The sequence below is a fragment of the Perissodus microlepis genome, chromosome 5, assembly GCF_051167445.1.
Source record: "Perissodus microlepis isolate ML-2025 ecotype Zambia chromosome 5, ASM5116744v1, whole genome shotgun sequence".
Taxonomy (NCBI): Eukaryota; Metazoa; Chordata; class Actinopteri; order Cichliformes; family Cichlidae; genus Perissodus; species Perissodus microlepis.
Window position 1 is genome coordinate 18423714 of NC_140465.1, and position 15545 is coordinate 18439258.

General features: G+C 42.3%; 1 protein-coding gene across 4 annotated transcripts in view; it reads right to left on the reverse strand.

Moving 5' to 3' along the window:
* Positions 1-1788: 1788 nt before the first annotated feature.
* Positions 1789-15545, reverse strand: part of celsr2 (cadherin, EGF LAG seven-pass G-type receptor 2) — a 69477-nt gene continuing 55720 nt past the window's right edge. Inside the window, exons 18-34 of one of the 4 annotated variants that reach the window (XM_084928462.1) lie at positions 14666-14875; positions 14265-14448; positions 11900-12218; positions 11586-11753; positions 11388-11511; positions 11101-11301; positions 10840-11014; positions 9322-9434; positions 9002-9084; positions 8101-8227; positions 7900-8010; positions 6731-6861; positions 6559-6644; positions 6285-6455; positions 5106-5318; positions 4791-5013; positions 1789-3010 (exon numbers count right to left, since the gene is read on the reverse strand). In XM_084928462.1, coding sequence (XP_084784588.1) covers positions 3004-3010; positions 4791-5013; positions 5106-5318; positions 6285-6455; positions 6559-6644; positions 6731-6861; positions 7900-8010; positions 8101-8227; positions 9002-9084; positions 9322-9434; positions 10840-11014; positions 11101-11301; positions 11388-11511; positions 11586-11753; positions 11900-12218; positions 14265-14448; positions 14666-14875 — 2646 coding nt within the window. In that variant the 3' untranslated portion in view covers positions 1789-3003. The other 3 variants (XM_084928461.1, XM_084928460.1, XM_084928459.1) reach the window with 3 other exon arrangements.

The window sequence follows — 15545 nt, forward strand, 5'->3', positions numbered from 1 at the left end:
TTAGGAAACAAGTTTTTAAGAAGTTTTTAGTAGAAATGGACTTTTGGGGACATTTTCTTGCGTCTCATGCTGATGCAAAGGCAAAGCTGGAGACCCTAAAGGCTCATCACCAACCATCCAGTATTGAAAGGCTGTTTTACAACTGATTGTTAAATATTCTTATTGGTTTTTAATGTAACACTTTTTTTTCTTTCTTGCATTTGAGGACTTTTCTCAGGGAAAATTATAATTCAAATGTTTAATAAGCAGTGTTTTTCGAAGATAGTGAGTTTGTGCATTCATTTCAGAAGCAGCTGGAGCTCCAGACAGAAAGCAGGTAAAGAGCATTAGCACCATCTAGTGGGCTACAGGCTTGAGTTGTAATATTGAGAGACAAGTTTGGACAGTTATGGGTGACTCGTGACACAAAGCTCATACAGTACATGATAAGAAAACAAACCAAATTCATCCAGCTCCATTTAAAAGTCCTAACCTAGTCTCTCAGAAAGGTTTCCTAATATATTATAAATAATAAACAGATTAAAATATCTGAGTGATGAATCACCAATAACTGCAATCATACTTTCCATCAATTTTGTTTTTAGAATGATTATTTTAGCCTTTATTGGACAGAGGTCAGTCAAACCCAGGCCAATTGTGGTCACCTGTGCAAACAAATGATCTATAAAAACACCTTTTATGTCTGTTTTGTGGTAGTTACAATCTTAAGTTAACCTGCTTGTTCACGACCAGATCAGGATATTCGGTGTTATATTTTTATTTTGGTATAAACTTGACTATGCGTCTGTTTTTAAATACATAAACACAAATCTGGCTTTTTTTTTTTTTTTTTTTTTTTTTTTTTGGTGTCTGTTGTTTTAAACCATAATCAAACATTTTTCTTGTGTGTGGTGATTTTATAGCAACAGACCTGAACTTTAAAGCATGAACTTAAAAACAAAAATGAAAGGAATGAATGACTGTGTTCCCAGCACTCAGTTTTTTCTGTCTGGCAGCTCATCTCTGAGAGTGGCCTAGCAATGACGCCACTGTTAACCCTGCAATCCAAAGGTTAGAAAAAAAAATAAACACAGTTTTTAAAAAATGAAAAATGTAGTTACAGTTAAAAGGTTTACCAGTGAAATAGCAGCTCACATGTCTAGCTTAGCTTAGCATAAAAAGCAAAAATAAAACAACATGACTCCCAACAGGCCACATGAGGACCTGGGACTGTTGTGGAGGCCCTTTCTAATAAGGGCGCGGCCCTCCATGACAGTCCCAGCTCCTCATGTGGCCCTTTAGGAAAAACTAATCGCCCACCACTGCCATGGCTTTTCTCAGCTGCCTCTGGACTGCTGCGGGTGGAGGTTAAAGTCCCCACTAAACACTTAATATATAAAGTAAAACTATTGTTTTTACAATTTGTCATTTTAATGTTAGAAAAAACACGGAGATAACATCTGTTTCAATAATCACAGCTGTCAGGCTGAGCTCCATTACCATTTTTATCTAAAATAACCGTTTCCTGGCTGTGGCTGTGGATGACTCATTATTCTAGCTCTCAAGACATAAAATCACACGTTTCCAAATTCCAAAAAGATTCCAGTGATGTTCATTTATAAGAACACAACAACACTCTAATTTTTAATGTTAAAGTGTGTAAGTGTGATCAACTCTTTTTTTCTTTTTAGAGAATATAACCCATGCGTGACAGCTGCAAACAGCTGTACTGAAGGACTATCAAACTAACACATCTGAAACGCAGCGTTACCTGAACTGGCTCCAATAAACAGGCCGAAATGACGGGAATGGTAGAAAACTGTTTAATCAGTACAAACAGGAGCGGCAGAGTGAAAGACAATCCTCTGTTTGGACACCAGTGTTATAACACCATGACTGACGTGGTAGTGTTGGCATGAAATTTATACATTAAACTCATATGGTTGGTAAAAAAATGGCTTCACATCAATCTCAGTAGTTACTCATAAGAGACTTTTTTTTCTCTCAGGTATCAAGAGTATTTCCTAAAACCAAGGTCTGAACGTGTGTACATATTTACTAACATTTAACGATATGTTCTCAATTCATTTACAGGCCACTCTGTACAGTAAAAATGAATTACAGCTCAAATTTGCATGTATTTAATTACTTTACAAAAGACACAAGCTTCGCTGCTAGTCTATAAAATACAGCTGTTTAGTCACTGAACTCAGATGTGTGCGTCCCTCGGATAAAACAATGAAAAATTCCCACGTCCGTAAAAAAAAAAAAGATGTGCTCTCAGTGGCTTAAAAAAAAAGTGTATCAAAAGTCCTTTGAGTCTTTACTTTTTAAGGTCTGCACATACAGGTTTGTTCCCACCTGTGGCCTCTGGAAACACCCTTCAGTAATCAGTAGCTTACATGGAGAATCCAGGCAGATGCAGTCAGTCTTAGTGAGCAGCTCACGGTCCACGAACACGCAAAGAGCCTCTGAGGACGACCCGCACTCGAGCGTGTTGCGTCTCTTGGATATTTTCAGGCCTGTAAAACCTCAACAGCCTGAGTCTGAAGTCATCGAACGTCAGACGGGCAGAGACGGCAACAGCTCCAGTGACCAGAGAGACGGCACAAAACACAGCAGTAGATGAAAATGGAAAATTTCCCTGAATGTTTGCAAGTGTACAACTAAATGAGCCTGAAAGTATGACTTCTTTTTATTATCTGTCATCAAAACGATATAAAAATCCTGGAAAAATAAACAAAGTTGGAAAAAAAATGGACCACCAGCCAATCAGGACAGTAAATCAAAAAAAAGTGCATTTCTTCAAGTATGTAAACAAAACCATTTCTTTAAAGGGAGAGTGAGGCTTGTTGTGTGAGGGTGCGGGCGGGGTGGTGGCGCAGGGACTCCTGAAGTTTTGGCACACGTGTATGAACTCGCACGCACACATAAACTCCTTCAGATGACGAGAGGGGAAGGGGGAATTCCTTCTTTCCACAGTTTATCAAGGGGGAAATCCAGTGCTTCCTGTTTGCAGTCACTCTATGACCTGCAAAGACAGACCCCTCCGTCAGCAAGGTCACATGGAGGTGTTGCAGTGGCTGCTGGGAAAACAGGGGGGGTACGATGAAGATGAATCAGAGGATGATGGGATGGAGAGACAAGTGTTGGAAACGAATGCAATAAATTAAAAAAAGGAAATAAAAATGACAATGAAACACACACACAGACAGATACACACACAGATACACACACAGATACACACACGGGCTGTGAGGGGTGACCGAAAAAATGATGCACCAATCTGAAGACAGTGATCCTGATTGTTTCTGAATGAGGATCAGAGCTTCATGGGATAAAACTAAAGAATAAAAATCTGAGATTTTTGGAAAGAGAAAAAGGGGGTAAAGAAGGCTGGTTAGTAAACTGGAATTCACACTGCTGTGAATAATGACTGCATTTCAAAATCTTGGTTTTATACAGTTTCATAGTAAAAGATTTCCTCTCTTCTTGCTGGATCTCCACGTTTTTGTCTACATGATCACAAGTAATTTCTGTGCCTTTTTTCAAATACTTTTAATGTGCAAATTTGACGATCTGTCTCAATCCTCTTTGCAATGAACCTTCTCCTAACTGAGAAGCTTTTCTAGCATCCGTCGGTATCAAATCTTTGGCCTGATTTGTTCTCCTACTAGAACAAGAGTAGGGTCACTTTTAATTTTTCTTAACAGCTGCTAAAAAAGACTTAATAAAATCCTATGGACAGGTGTGCAGGATCTTTAACTATCACTATGTTTACATTTATGGCACTAAAGCTTTCATTACCCTGTGAAAATCGTCACCTATCACTGCGTTTACAGTTAAACTGACTTCATGATCAGTGACACTGAGACGCCATTTAACAAGCAGTTTTATAAATGTGGTATTTTTGGCTTGTTGTTCCAGAAATCTCAAACTGTGTGTAAAAACCACACTTCTTGAGCCCCACTGTTATTTCTGTATATTTTTTTAGACAATAGCTGCAGCGATTTATTGAAACACGCAAACATAAATGTAAATATAGCAAAAACAGAGTTTGTACAGTTTTTAACGTGTTTCGAAGTCAATATTTGCTACGATCTCCTTTATTCTTCAGTCTGAACTCTCTCTCTTCTGGCCATAATTAAGACCTCGAGAAAGTCTGCAGAACTCAAAGTAAAATATAAATGGGACTCAAGACATTTGCGCAGTATTATTCACATGTTGCACATGCACATGTTGTCTTTGCTTTATTCTGTACTGGTAAGATGTGTTTGCGTGAAGCACTAAGCTGCCTTAAAACAATGACAGAAAGCTGCCGATGTCCAGAACAGAGAAAAGTAATTTAAATTTAAATTTAATTTAAAATAGAAAAGTTCTAAACTGCTCCTTTAAACATGATGGCCACAGAAATTTATTACATATATAATATAGTGATTAATCCAAAAATATATTGATCTTTAAGGTCAGTGCCTATAGTGATAATATTTTAGACTTAAGTGAACTCTTTGAGCCCACACTGACTTTCACTATGTACAGGATATCAGGAATGGTGCTGTCTTCATTTGGTTTCACGTTAACATTTAAGCGGTTCGAGTGGAAACGACACAGACTACCAGGAATGAAAACGACCACTGATGGCAGCAAGACTCATAATTTGACACAGACAGCTGAACGAAACACTGAAAGACTCCAGCAACAAACAGCGGACACACACGTAGGCGACGACACTGATGCGTTTGCATGAGTGAGTTTCTCTTTTCTCAGAATCTGATGCTGGTTTTCATCTGTATCGACTTCCTGATACTCACTCTGATCCCGATGAGTCGCCGTCCACTGTCCCCGCCTTGATGCTCAGGGCGACCCCGTTCAGCTGGTCAGGCAAGCTGCGTTTAGCCGACGCCGCTCGACTTTCACTAGAGGAAGATCCATGAGGGGACGCCGTACCCGGAGCGTTTTCGCACAGTTCATTGTTGATGCGGTTGAAGCTGTTCCTCTCCACGATGGGAGAGAGCTGCTTCTTCTTTAGGATCCCTGGACCGGGGTAAGATTTGGTTTGTGTCAGAGGTTTAGCTTAATTATTTAATAATGGTCAAGCTAAAGCTCTGAGGTTTGGATGAGCTTACCTTTGTGAGGGTGGGCGCTGAAGTTCGGCAGACTAGGCAGCAGCACTGTCACGCTTTCCTTTGTTCTGTCGTCTGATAATAACCGGGGGTCGCAGACGATTGGCTCCTGATTGGCCAGCCCTTCCATCTTCACTCTGTCTCCACCCATGAGCTCGCTGTCACTCACTGTGGCAGCGTACTCTCCGGGCCAGTACAGCTTATTCAGACCGTTGTCTGGAAAACAAAAACACACAGAGTGAGCTCAGCTCCTCTGATGGGTTGATGTTCCTGCTTTACAAACATGTATTCTTGGTCCTCGTAGGTGAACATACACAAATGTAAAGATCATGAAGTAAGAATCCAATTTTCTTATACTGGATTCTTATTATACATGTACACAAATACACACAAATTATACACTTTTCTTTCTGGAACAATGTCCTTTGGACAGATGAGACCGGAGTGGAAATGTTTGGTCATAATGCATATCACCATATTTGAAATCCAAACACAGCAGATCAGCCCAAACACCTCAGACCAACTGTCAACCACGGTGGGGGAAGGGTGGTGATTTGGGCTTGTTTTTCATGCATGGGACCTGAGCAGTCACCGAGTTGCTCATGAATTCCTCTCCTCTGTCCGACAGCTGAAGCTCGACTGAACACGTGAACATGCAAAAGAACAACAACGCCAAGCAAAAAAGAAAATAAAGTAAGGTGTTGCACCGATTCAGACCTCAACGCGACTGAAATCCTGTGTGTGACCATAAGAGAGCTGTGTGTAAATGAATGCCTGCAAAGCTCAATGAATAGAAGCAACACGGTAAAGACGACTGAGGCAAAACTCCTCCACAATAATGTGAGACTGAACGTCACGCAAAAAACTATTACCTTAAGCTGCTGAATCGTGGCGTGCATTTCGCCTTAGGTAAATAAATACTGACCCATTGTGTCGTGTCATGGTTGTTTGATAATCGCAGCTTGTATCGACCTCATTTTAAGACCTGCTAAGGACTACATGACTTTTTTATATTCCTTCTAAGACTTTAGAACAGGGGAGGTGGTACAGCCTGTCCTCCATGTAGTTCATAAGTGCACTTTCTTTTCACTCTGACTGTTTGACTGCTTTTCAGAAAGTAAACCATTTTGTGGTGTGACTTTAGTGTAAAGGCAATACATGTGAACAGGTTCAGGTGAGCACCTTGACTGAGTGGTTGTGGTCTCTTGGCGACATTGGATGCCAGATTTTCCCAGCATTCCTCTGGCGAGAGGGGGCCCTCCTCGTCCTCGCTGTCAGAGGAGTGAGTGGAAGCGTAGGAGCCGCTCTGGTCGTCCTCCAGAGACAGGTCGCTGTCCGAGTCGCTGTCGTGATCTAAACATTGACGGGTTAGCGTCAGTGAAAAACGAATCCAGTGACTCCATCAGTGCAAAAGTGGGAAAGTGAAGAACAGATTTGAGGAAAATGAGCACGCTACCGTCCAAGTGCTCCTTGGTTTCATGGAAGAGCGACGTGTGGTCATTGAGAGCGATGTGTGCCTGACTGTTACTCAACCCGTCGTCACTGAGAAGATGGAAACAGTTCAGTTCACTTACTCAGTCCGTCACTCAGCACACTCATAGTAGTTTTTTATTAAGTGGTTTCCTCACCGGAGGACAAATGGCACGTAGCTCTGCTGGCTCTTCCCGCTCTGCATGGTGCCGTTCAGCGACACGCTGGATTCGCCGAAGGGGAGGTGGTACAACCTCCCGTCCATGTAGTTCGTGTTGCATTTATAGCTCTGGAATTGGAGGCAAGAGGCAGGCAGAGAAACATGTTATAAAAATACGATGCAGAGTTATTTCAGATGTAAAGAACATAACAGGGAGTTTATTGTTCCTGCAATTTTTTTTGTACAGATGCTAAGAAACAAACTTGGATCAGAGAGAAAAAACTTCTTTTCTTTTAAACAAACAATCGCCTAATTGTGAAATTTATTCTCTAAATAATATTTAAACTGGTCTGTCATGTGAACTTGTCTCTGTTTAGTCATTTGAAGGATACATCACACTTTAAAAGACTCTAAGTGAAAACAACCAGTAAAGGACTTATTTATAAAAGAGATTTTCCCAATTACAAGAAATGTTCTGCTGATCCAAGTCAGATTTTTTCAGAATTTTGTAACCTTGCAGCTTCTTAATGAAAACATTTCCACCCTTTCTCCAATAAGCCACCGAATCGTCTATTTCCTTCCTGATCAGTGCTCACAAACACCGGCCTCTCTGTCTCTGTTTTTGGAACGACGAGCGCAACATTATCCTTCCAAAAAATGTCATATTGAAACTGATTTTCATCCTTCTGCCTGAAAATCAGTTTCAATATGACTGATTTTCAGGCATAAGCATAGGTCTTTTTGCTAAGAATATCCATTCAATATCTGAGTGAGTATTTGTCTGTGGATTACATGCCACGCTCCAGTTTACCTGTTTGTTTACAGCAACAGTTTTACGGTGGAGGTAGCGCTCTTTGGCACAGATGAATGAGATTTATTTTACTTGTTTAGTAGAGTCAGTCATTTAGGGCGGAGAATAAATCCTCCTTTTTTATAAAATGTCAAAAAAAGCTCAAAGCTCAGTTTGTTGGGAACAGATGGTGCAGTATCAACAGCATAACTGATATCTGAGATAATTACAGATTTATTTCTTTAACAACAGCTGACGCCATATTTTAGTTTGTTTTTTTTTAAAGAAACTCCAAATATGACAACAGCCTAACTACGTATCCCAGAGGTGTCAAACCGAATGAAATATTTTCTCGCTGCTTGTTACGAGGGACTCACGGAGGCCTTGGATTTGATTATGTGATCGGGTCGCTTGCGGCTGCAGCAGTATTTCATAGCATTCCTTGCTTCTTTATTGAAGACAATACGGAAGAAGAAAACGAAGGGACCCTGGAGTTGGACGACAGGAAAAGGTTAAAGGTTAGTAAAAAGGCACAACTGAGCCTTTCAAGCAGTTTCAGGGTGAACTCCAGGGCTCACCTGCACACAGTTGAAACCAGCGAACAGGTAGTGGAAGATGATCATGTCGCTGTTGACGGAGAGGAGTGCGAGAAAACACGTGACTGAAACCAGGAAGAGGACACAGCCTGCGGTCTTCAGGCCAGAGCTGCAGCGAGAGGAAGCACAAAGAGGAGTTAGCGAGGAAGGACTTCTGGAGTGACCAGTGACCTGACTCGGAAACCAACAACAAGAGTTCAATGCAACACGGAAAAACAGAGCAGCACATGAATCTGAGGATAAAACAGCAACAAAAACAGCAACAATAAGCATGCCGAAGCTGTGTGCCTGAGATGACCATATTCTCTCTATGACATCATACAGATCCAAGAGTAGAAAAAAAACTGTCTGAAACTGAGTGCTTAGAGTGGCCTGGGTCAGGGGATTATTGCAGAAAATATTAAAAAAAAAGAACACGCATAGACCGCAGCTCCCCCCGAAGAGCAAGGCCTACACTAAAGATTTGATGTTTTATGATGTTTATATTACAACATGCTGATGTCAGCCTGGTTTCTTTTCTTTTTGGAAATACCCAATAATGACATCTGCACTGGTTTCATAGTCCCTGGGTCCCCGACTCTGGTTCTGCTGGAGGTTTCTTCCTGTTAAAAGGGAGTTTGTCCTCTCACTGTCGCCAAGTGCTTGCTCATTGTTGGGATTTTCCCTCTACTACTTGTTGGGTATTTTTCTTAAATTTACAGAGGCTTGAGGTGACTGGCATTGTGAACTGGTGCTGTATAAATAAAACTGAATTGAATTGTGTTGCTAAACATAGTGACTGCCTATGTACAAAACATTTTCCTGTCTAAACATCAAACTGACATCCTCTAATCAGGCAGGAAGTAAACGGCGCTGGTGTTGAATGACAGGCCGGGACACTCACACACGAGACTCTTTCTTCTCGATGCTGTGATGTCTCAGCGAGCAGGAGGCTCTGGACGACAGGATGTACAGAAAGATGTTCATCTGTGGATACACAACACACCAGTATGTCACTACTTGCAACACAGCAGGAGTTTGTGACAAAACTAAAGTAAAGTGAAGGTCTGCAGTGCAGCATGTTAGAAGAATAAACAATAATTAATGTAGCGTGAAAATGCTATGCACGCTGCTGAGGTGACAGCTTTACCTCCGTGTCTTATATCTTTTAGTAAAACTACAAGATATTCATGTGCGATTGGATGGATGGATGCAGGTACTCACCGACACCACTATGGCGATGGGTCCTGCAAAGCTCCAGATCAGGGTATCGTACATAGACAACCAACAGAAATCAGGGTTTCCATAGCCTTCGGGGTCCAAACCCACCGCCAAACCTGGAGTTGACCCCAAAAAAATAGACAGTGTGAAAAGTTTGTTTAATTTTTGCCTTGATTCACTTTTTACTGAAACTATTTTATCTCCAGAGGATGATGTCACAGTGAAAGTTATTAAAGCTGAATAAATAATGACTTCTCATAGTGTGGCTGGGTATATAAACACGTTCTGTGGGTTTATAATCTGTACAGGAACTAACTTAATTGGCTATTCAACGAAACTAATTTAACTGTAAGACTGTTGATAATGACCAACTTGTACATCTGATATTCAGACCCCTGGTTTGATCCTGGGAAGAAACAAATCTCTTTAGTTGTTGTGGTCCTGGGTCAGGTTTGTCGCATTAAGTTAGTTAAACTTCTGGGATATTGATCTGGTCAGTTAAGTAGCAGAGGGTTGTTTCAGTTTCAGCTTCTTTGGTTTTAATGAAGTGAATAACAGGTGGACTAGAGGGGCAACAATGAGACTCCAGGAGGCAGGCAGTTATTCTAGGAGAGCTGGAGAGGGCCTTAAAAGGTCCTTAACCCATCAGCCAGACCGGTATCTGCTCCAGTGTGCAAAGAGGAAGAGGATGAGCAGTGGCAGAGCTCCAAAATGACCTCCAACAGGACACTGGTGTGAATGTCTCTGCCCAAACAATCAGAAGCAGACTTCATGAGGGTGGCCTGAGGGTCTGACGTCCTCTAGTGGGCAGTGCCTGCCAGGATGAGGAGAGAGTGTGTGCACAACCATTCCCTGTTTGGAGGTTGTGTTGTTGCCTCTCCAGCACACTCGTTGTCACTTTTATTTCCACCAGAACAGCTGAAATGGACTCACAATGATTGATGGCTCCTAACTGAACAGATTGATATCCCTGAAGTTTAACTGACTTTGTGTTATACTGTGACGATCGAGTGTTCCCTTCTTTCTTTAGCAGTGTAGATTTATAGAAAATCCTTCTGCAAAATAAAAATGTTGGGAAAAGCTAAAAGATTTAAAAAATGACTCGATTCAAAGAAATGTTGGATGGATCAGTGCGGAAAGACTTTAAAAATAGCCAACAGCTGACGGCCGGCCAGTAATAATATAATTGTGATTATCTAAAAAAATCTGATCAAGAAAGGTGACCCTGTAAAAAACACCTTCCTCAAACCTTTTGCGATGTCTTCAGCTCACAGAGCAGATATAATGAAAAAGATCATTCAAATGTAATTGGTTTGTTATTTTTATTATCCACTCAGCTTTATTAAAAAAAAAAAAAATTTTCTTTTTAACTTCTTTGTGATTGTGTCTGATTCTTTTCCTCATGTCTGCTCCCGCTGTCACGAAAGACGTTATAAAGGTTTAAGATCCTCGTTATTCCACTCAACACACAAGCTGGGTGGTTTTCCTTTGTAGAGTGGGTTTTTAATTCGAGGTTCATACCTGTGATAAAGGCAGGAACTCCCCAGCCAATCAGGTAGTAGAATCTCATGGGTCCATAATTGATGTCTCTGACTTCGCTGATCATGCGGTAAACATGCAGCCCCTCCAGGAAGAGCCAGGAGAAAGTGCAGAGGTAGAAGAAATGCAGCAGGATGGCGATGACTGTGCACACAAACTGCAGAGCGAATACAGAATGATTAAAACTTTGGGAGCTCTCAGGGCCGGAGGGAAGAGGCGAGAGACGAGAACCAAAGCGCTTACCGGGTTGTCGGCCTGGTTGATGCCAAGGATGAAGATGAGCTCTGAGAGGAAGAGAGCGGTGGCTCCATTGTTGATTATGCTCGTCTTGTTGCACTGCATGGCTCTCAGGCAGAGCAGGAAGATCGCGGTGAGGAAGAGGAAGCCCAGCGTCACACCGGCTGTGCTCCACGTCAGGATTTTGATGGGCAGGATCTCTCCGTTCTGGTGCGTTTAGAATGAGAAAATGCGACGTTACAGTGAGGAGCAACTCTGATTCTGATCACATGAGAAGCGTGAGTGTCACTCGCCTCTCTCCTGGAGATATCCATGAGAACCGCGAAACTCGTCATGTGGTAACACTGGCAGCTGATGTGGGTGCTGTTTCTGAAAACCACCTCGCAGCCTTTCGCCGACCAGCCGCCGTGACCAGCTCTGACACACAAACACAAATGTGAGCACAGCACAACCTCGCCCGGGCGCCCCCATTCACTTACAGCTGCACTCACAGTATGGTGTGGTTCCAAAAAACACAGATGGGTTTGGAGCGCTCCTCGGTGGCGACCAACCGGAACTGCACGGTGATGGGTTTGTCCAGCGCGTGCTGCAGCAGCGCGTCGTTGTCGTGCACAGTGATGCTGACCACCGGGGTGTTGATGACAGGACGCTTTGGGACACTGAGGCAAAAATACATGAAAGAAGAAATAAAGTTTCTTTTTTCTCTCCTCTGCCAGGAAAGGAAATGAAAACGACTAAAAGCAGCAGCAGATTAGCCTCTTTATACTTTCTACACTCTGAAAAAAGTCAGAATAAGTTTTATTACCGCAGACTTCTCTTATCTGGATCGTAGCTCTCGGGCAGCAGTGAGGCCAGGCTGTGAAAGATGATCACGCTGGCGACGGCGTCCTGCTGGCTGTCATCGGGGTGGCGTTTTTTCCTGTTGGCCGAGCGGTTCCTCAGCGAGGACTCTGGGAAGACGTCCAGGTGTCTGTGGCCCTTCGTTTCCACAGGTGGTTGGAAGACTGAGTCTGGGAGGGTGACAGCCGTCTCCAGATCCGCAGGACGAGGGCCCCTCAGGGACTGATACCGCGGCAGTTTGGCGCCGGCGAAATTCATCTTTTTCAAACGGTCCACGGAGATGACTGCAAAAACCAGCACACAGGGAAGGTCAGAGAACGCTGCTTCAAAACGGGCTTCGGCGTTTTTAAGTTCAAACAGTTAATCTGACAGAAACGAATCTGATAACTGATTTCTCAATTTAGATTAAAAAAAAAAGAGGACGTCTGAATTTAGGGCTTTTTGTTCAGTTCATTTTAATTTCCTCACATTTTATAAACCATGTGATTTATCTGTGAAATAAGAAGTTTAATGGAAATAAAAGGACATAATCTGCTAAAACCTGCGACACAGAAGAAGGCGAAGGATGCTTTCCCTGTGACTGAACTGATATTGTTCAAAATTTTTATAGAAAAATCATCAACACAGCCTGTTTTTAATCTGTAAGTATGAGAACCATACTAAGTGTTTGTTTTTAAAAATAAAGTTTGACCTTATTTTATTAAAACAGAAAAGGGAGCCTAACAGGAAATAAATATTCCCAGTTTTTACTGTCATTTTTACCTCCACGGTTCTTTTTTCTGCACACAATAACTGCTAGCTTTTCCACGCTTGAGTCACATGCACAACTTTTTTCTTGCTCTTATTTGCTTTTTAGACTCTTTAATAAATCCCGTGTATCGTTTTCGTCCACGCAGCAAACTGATCAGGTATTGAACTCAACCTTTATTTGATCTCGACTACACATGAATGCTGTGATTGGGGTTTGCACCACTGCCGGTTTCTTCAGGGCAAATTCTGCTTTAACAGCTGTGACGTGCACGTTAAACGGTCTTTACTGTGCCTGATGCAAACTCTTACACATATAGCTCAGAAAACCTCACAGCATGCGAGTGGGGAGTCATGTGTGAAGCATTTCCAGCGGTTAAAGGTGTTTGAAGCGCTCCTGTTGCGTGCAGCATGTGTCCTGATCACGGCAATGACATTATTATTTATATAGCAAATTTCATTACGTGTAAACTCGATGTGCTTAACATAACAGACAAAAACATGCACACAGTGATTAAATGTAAGCTGGGGAGAGTAAAAAGGGTTCGAGTTTGTTCTTGAATGTAGACGCAGCTGTGACTGACCTCAGGTCAGCGAGCAGCTTGTTGCAAAGAACAGAAGCACAGTAACTGAAACCCTGAGCATGTTTAGATCAAATTCTGGGAACATTTAAAAGAGTTGCACTCGTTGACCTGAGAGATATAGCAGGGAGGGGTGCTAAACATAAGGCCCCGGGGCCAAAATCAGCCTACAAAAGACTCCAATCTGGCCCACTTGACAGCTTTGGAACAAGTGAACGAGGGCATAGATTTTAAACTTTTAACTATATTTTCATTACTTTTTCCTGCTTTGACCTCCCTACAGCCATTCAACCATTCCTATTACATCAAACTAACAGACATCTACTATAAAAACTACTATAAAAATGTGGCCACAGCAATTAAAAACATTTCACTGTGAAATAACAAAAACTTCCTGTTTTATACTTACAGGACAGTCTGGGCAGTGAGCAACCAGAACCTTTTCTGTAATGTTTCCACATTTTTTCTTACAATTTATGATTTCTTTCATTTACTACTGCTGTTTTTATTTGTTATACAGGAAAACTGAGATGCACTGTTGAAATTGCACTTCTTTTTCTAATAATAACATATATCAGGGAGTAAGTGTGCACTTCTTTATATCGATAGAAAGAGGCCCACGATGTACAGTGAGTCTGATATATCTGTAGCAGGGTTATGAGGACTGAGCGAGTCACAGACGTACTGGGGGGGTCAAACCATTGGTGGCTTTATAAACAAATAGAAGGATTTTAAAGGTAATTCTGTGTTTAACTGGGCATGAATGAAGTGACTTCAGTACTGGGGTAGTATTAGTCTGATGATCTGAACAGTCCTGCAAATACAGCACTAGAGTAAACTAACCTGATTGATATGAAAGCATGGACTAATATCTCACAGATTAAGACTGAGATAAGAATTTTCTTTTAATATATTCTTTGATATATTTTTTAAGTGGAGTTCATTTGTGATGACAACTGTGACAGATAAGCTGAAAACTTTGGGGCACTAAATATTACAAACCTATGTTTGGTGTGACAATGGTGAAGGGGCTGAGGTAAGTCTTCCTCATGTTCTGCGCCAGCGTGTTTGCGTATTCCTCGTAGTGGCGCAGGAGCGCCGCCGTGCCGCCCTCCGTGTGCTGGATCAGCTCCCAGTGCTGCCGTGTGTCTGGAGACAGGATGGCGCTGCCCACTCGGACCAGATTCTGTCAGAGAACAGCGAGAGTTCAGCGTGACAGGATGTCAGAGCAGAGAGTGAAATGAAGTGTGATGTACTCCCTGCAGATACAACATGACAGGCTGTGATGTCCAGCCAGGCAGGACTGGCCTCCTGTTTCCAGTTTTGTGTACTGAAACAGCCACAACAGAGCTCTGTTCTTGCTCTCCGTCTGTACAAGTGTTACAAGTGACGTGGTTGTTCACCTCTGTGAAGTGGACGTCCTGTGTGGCGGTGAGGTTGAAGCCCTGCTGGCTGCTTTCATGACGCAGCAGACTCTGCGTGAGCCGGTAGGCCACTTTCACGTCGCTGCCGTAGAACTTCTCCGTGTGCAGCGTGGCGTTGGCCAACATCGCCGCCGTCTGCTGAATGCGCCCAGACTCGAGGAGCGAGGCGTTACGGAAAAACTTTTCAGACTGAAGAAGAAAATAAATAAATCAATTTTCACAAGAAAAGAAATCCCAAAGACAAGTGTTAGTAACACAGAGATGAGATTTAAAGTGTAAATGTCTGCAGGTCAGACGAGATTAAAACTGAAGCAACACCTTTGTTGCCATGCATGCTTCATTACTAGTGCCCGAGATGAGGTGGGGTGCCTGTCTCACTGGTGCAGATATAACAAGTCGACAAAAGAACTGATCACATGACTTCAAGAAGAAAAAAATATGAACATTAAGCCTTTAATTATCAGTGGGACGCGTGGAGAGGGTCACAGACTCCTCCTGGGGCGTAAACACCACAGAGGTGGTTAAAATAATAAAGAGATTCACTTGAATTCGACTGAATTCAATTCTATTCCAAGCCCAGAGAAGTGGAAGTGTTGCATCAGGAATCGAACATAAAATCTGCACCAAATCAAATAGTGGATCTGCCCACTGGGGTGAGCGATTAGGAAATAAGTGGCTGAACGTACATTCATTGATTTTTCCCAGAGGATGAATCTGAGGTTTTAATGATCCTTTGATCTTTTCCTGTATTTTGTGACGTGTCATTGCAGCACTTATCAGTTATCCCAGGAAGTAACTGACTTTTTCTGTAGCACCCCTGGGAAGTAGATTGTGAACACTCCTGCTCTCAGAAGCATCA